This window comes from Netta rufina (assembly GCF_964035555.1).
Source record: "Netta rufina genome assembly, chromosome: 18".
In the NCBI taxonomy this organism is placed as follows: domain Eukaryota; kingdom Metazoa; phylum Chordata; class Aves; order Anseriformes; family Anatidae; genus Netta; species Netta rufina.
In genome coordinates, this window is record NC_140142.1 from 4,334,765 (window position 1) to 4,338,005 (window position 3,241).

Sequence of the window (3,241 nt, forward strand, 5' to 3'; positions counted from 1 at the left end):
AAGGGTGATGTAATGGGGCTACGGAGTAGTTTTGGCTTCAAGAGGTCTTGTGGTCAAATATTAGAGCAGTGGATTCCTGTCAGGGTGTGGAGTAGCATTTAGCTTTATGGATTAACGTTACAGGTTAAAATAGGCAAGGGCCTCACATGACTGCTTTAAGTCTGCTTTATGGTAGGATCAACATTACCTGAACATTCTTACCCTGCAAAATCATTAGCTTCTGCTGTCCACGCTCCTTTGCCCTCGCACAAATCTCACATCTCTGTTGGCCAGGCTTCTCCTGACTTCCCCATATCAGTCATCTTCTTAGGGGAAGTTTGGAGAATCAGCATGGAGAAGGAGAGAAACGTCTGTAGGAGCACCCTGCACAATGTGCCCAGCAGTTTTGCAACACCACAGAAGCAGGCCTGAAGGATGAGTTTAGGCAAAAGCTGATACCTCTGACATGACAACACCTATTCAAGACCTCTTCCTCTATGGGGCCTACCAGGTACTTAGAAAGAGGGGATCTCACAAACTGTTTGCAGAGCAGGTGCATCTGTTGTCCTGTCATGGAGACCAGCAGATGTGAGCCTAAAGGCACAGATCCCAGCCAGGAGTCAAGGGTTGAGCTGTTGGCTACTTCAGAAAGAAGTCAACTCACAGCCACTTAACAGCCATTAGCTTCCTACTGGGCTGACAGCTTCTGAGGCGTCTCTGCCATCATAATACCAGACCTACAAAACACCCCCTTTTTGGGCCAGGACCTGCCCAGGTGGAAGTGATCTGGTTTTCATCCTTCAAGCCTGCTGGCCTCCCAGACTCTCTGACACTCAGAAGCCAGTTCCGTGTCAGTCCTGGGAGGTGCTGGGGCAGGAGGGACCTTGCAGGCAATGTTCCAGCCCCATGCCTGTTGGCAGTCTCTCAGCTCCTTGCGCACAGTGAAGAACTTGTTTGTATCCAGAAGCCATGAGCCTGAAGCTGGCCTAGAAGACACTCAGGGGAAGCACCCGCCCAGCACCAACCCTAGCCCCAGCCCCAGCCCCAGCTGGTGGTGCTGCTCTGCAGAGAAAGGGGGCTGTGGTGCCCGGGGCACAGGGGCACTCTGCAGGGCTGTGCTGGGCAGGCTGGGAGGCAGACCCAGCTCATGGGATCACTGCCATTGCCCCAGGGCTGCAAGGAATCACTCGCCAGGTTCCTTTGGTGAGGTTTTTGTGTGTTCTGGGGCTGCAGAGCTCTGCTCTGCCTGCTCACAGCAGACTGAGCACTTGAGCTCTGCTCAGTCCACCTCGGAGGGGATCCCCCCTTAGAAGGGAAGTGCTGCAGTGGAGGCCAGCTGTGCCACTGCCATGCCCACTGCCTGTCCCTGCCTGCAGTCCCAGCACAGCCCCACAGCAGCACTGGCACCAAGATCCATTATCAGCCGGGCCTGACCCCACCAGCAGCACTCAGCAGGAGAAGCACGTGCTTTGCTGGAGGCACCACTGAGTACAGAACTGCCTCCACAAGGTCAAGGGATGGGGAGGAGATGGAGGGGGGCTTCAGGTAGGCAACCATGACAGGCCTGAGGGAGTCGGACACCATGGCCAGGTGAGGGAGGCACGTGGAAAAGGCTTTTTGCCAGCCCTGCTATAGAGACAAGAGGACTGTCACCTAGATCCACAAGGTCTAATCCAAATACACTGCTCCTACCCGTGGCAGCTGGGCTCTTGGCCCTGAGCCCCTCCTAGATGTTGGGGCTGCTCCCGCAGCTCGACAGAAGATGGGAAGAGAAGGAAACTGAGACCAATGAATTTCTGCTGAGTTCTTTATTGTCTTTCTCTACCAAGAAAGCCCGGTTCTGTATGTACAATAGATGATGTGGTTAAACCTTACTAAAGATGTAACATGCAGAATGGTAAGAATGAGATTATTAAAGACAAAATGAAATATTGTTAAAATACTAACAGAGATTAGTAACAGAGATTAGTAAAAAAAGGTTGTGTCATTTTCCCAAATACACTTTGATTTCTCTTGGGACTCTTATTAATGACAATGTTATGATAACACTAGTAACGATAAAAATGATATGATACAATGTGAATCAAAATATTTGCATATTATTAAGAATACATCTTCTGAACACATCATGGATGCCTAAGAAGAATGTATGGAATCAGTTTCCTCACTGCATTCTTGAGCTCCTGGTTCCTCATGCTGTAGATGAGAGGGTTCAGTGCTGGAGGCACCACCGAGTACAGAAGTGCAACGACCAGGTCCAGGGACGGCGAGGAAATGGAGGGGGGCTTCAGGTAGGCAAATATGGCAGTGCTAAGAAACAGGGAGATGACAGCCAGGTGAGGGAGGCACGTGGAAAAGGCTTTGTGCCTGCCCTGCTCAGAGGGCATCCTCAGCACTGCCCTGAAGATCTGCACATAGGACAACACAATGAAAACAAAACAACCAAAGCATAAAGAAACACTAAACACAAGTGCCCCGACTTCCCTGACGCAGGCATCTGAGCAGGAGAGCTTGAGGATCTGGGGGATTTCACAGAAGAACTGTTCCACAGCATTGCTTTGGCAGAGGGGCAGGGAAACTGTAGTGGCTGTATGCAGGACAGCATTGAGAAAGCCACTGCCCCAGGCAGCTGCTGCCATCTGGGCACAAGCTCTGCTGCCCACGAGGCTCCCGTAGTGCAGAGGCTTGCAGATGGCAACGTAGCGGTCGTAGGCCATGACAGTGAGAAGGGAATACTCTGAGCCAAACAAGAAGAATAAAAAGAAGATTTGAGCAATACACCCTTGATAGGAGATGGCCCTTGTGTCCAACAGAGAATTGGCCATGGCTTTGGGCAGAGTGGTGGAGATGCAGCCCACATCGAGAAGGGCAAGGTTGAGGAGGAAGAAGTACATGGGGGTGTGCAGGCAGTGGTGGCAGGCTACGGCGCTGAGGATGAGGCCGTTGCCCAGGAGGGCAGCCAGGTAGATGCCCAGGAAGAGCGCGAAGTGCAGGAGCTGCAGCTCGCGCGTGTCTGCAAATGCCAGCAGGAGGAACTCACTCACGGAGCTGATGTTAGGCATTTGCTGTCCATACACATGCTTTCCTGGTAAAGAGCAAAATGCAGAAGAATGTTAAAACAGAGTTCTCTGAGGAAAACCTATTGTGTCTCTTAAAGCACCCTGTAACCTGAGCCTCTCTCTTTGCACAAAAATCTTTTGGCATCTCTCCTGCTTGAGCTCCGGCTGGTGCTGGCTGAGAGTGGCACTGGGAGCAGGGGCTG

At 51.7% G+C, this 3,241-nt stretch overlaps 1 protein-coding gene across 1 annotated transcript; it reads right to left on the reverse strand.

Annotated features, from left to right (window-relative positions):
- Positions 1–2,105: 2,105 nt before the first annotated feature.
- On the reverse strand, positions 2,106–3,041 carry LOC311216274 (olfactory receptor 14C36-like; the record flags this gene model as incomplete). The annotated part of the gene is made up of 1 exon (XM_084297822.1): positions 2,106–3,041. One exon carries the CDS (start codon positions 3,039–3,041, stop codon positions 2,106–2,108), a length of 936 nt encoding a protein of 311 aa, XP_084153948.1.
- Between the last annotated feature and the right edge of the window lie 200 nt (positions 3,042–3,241).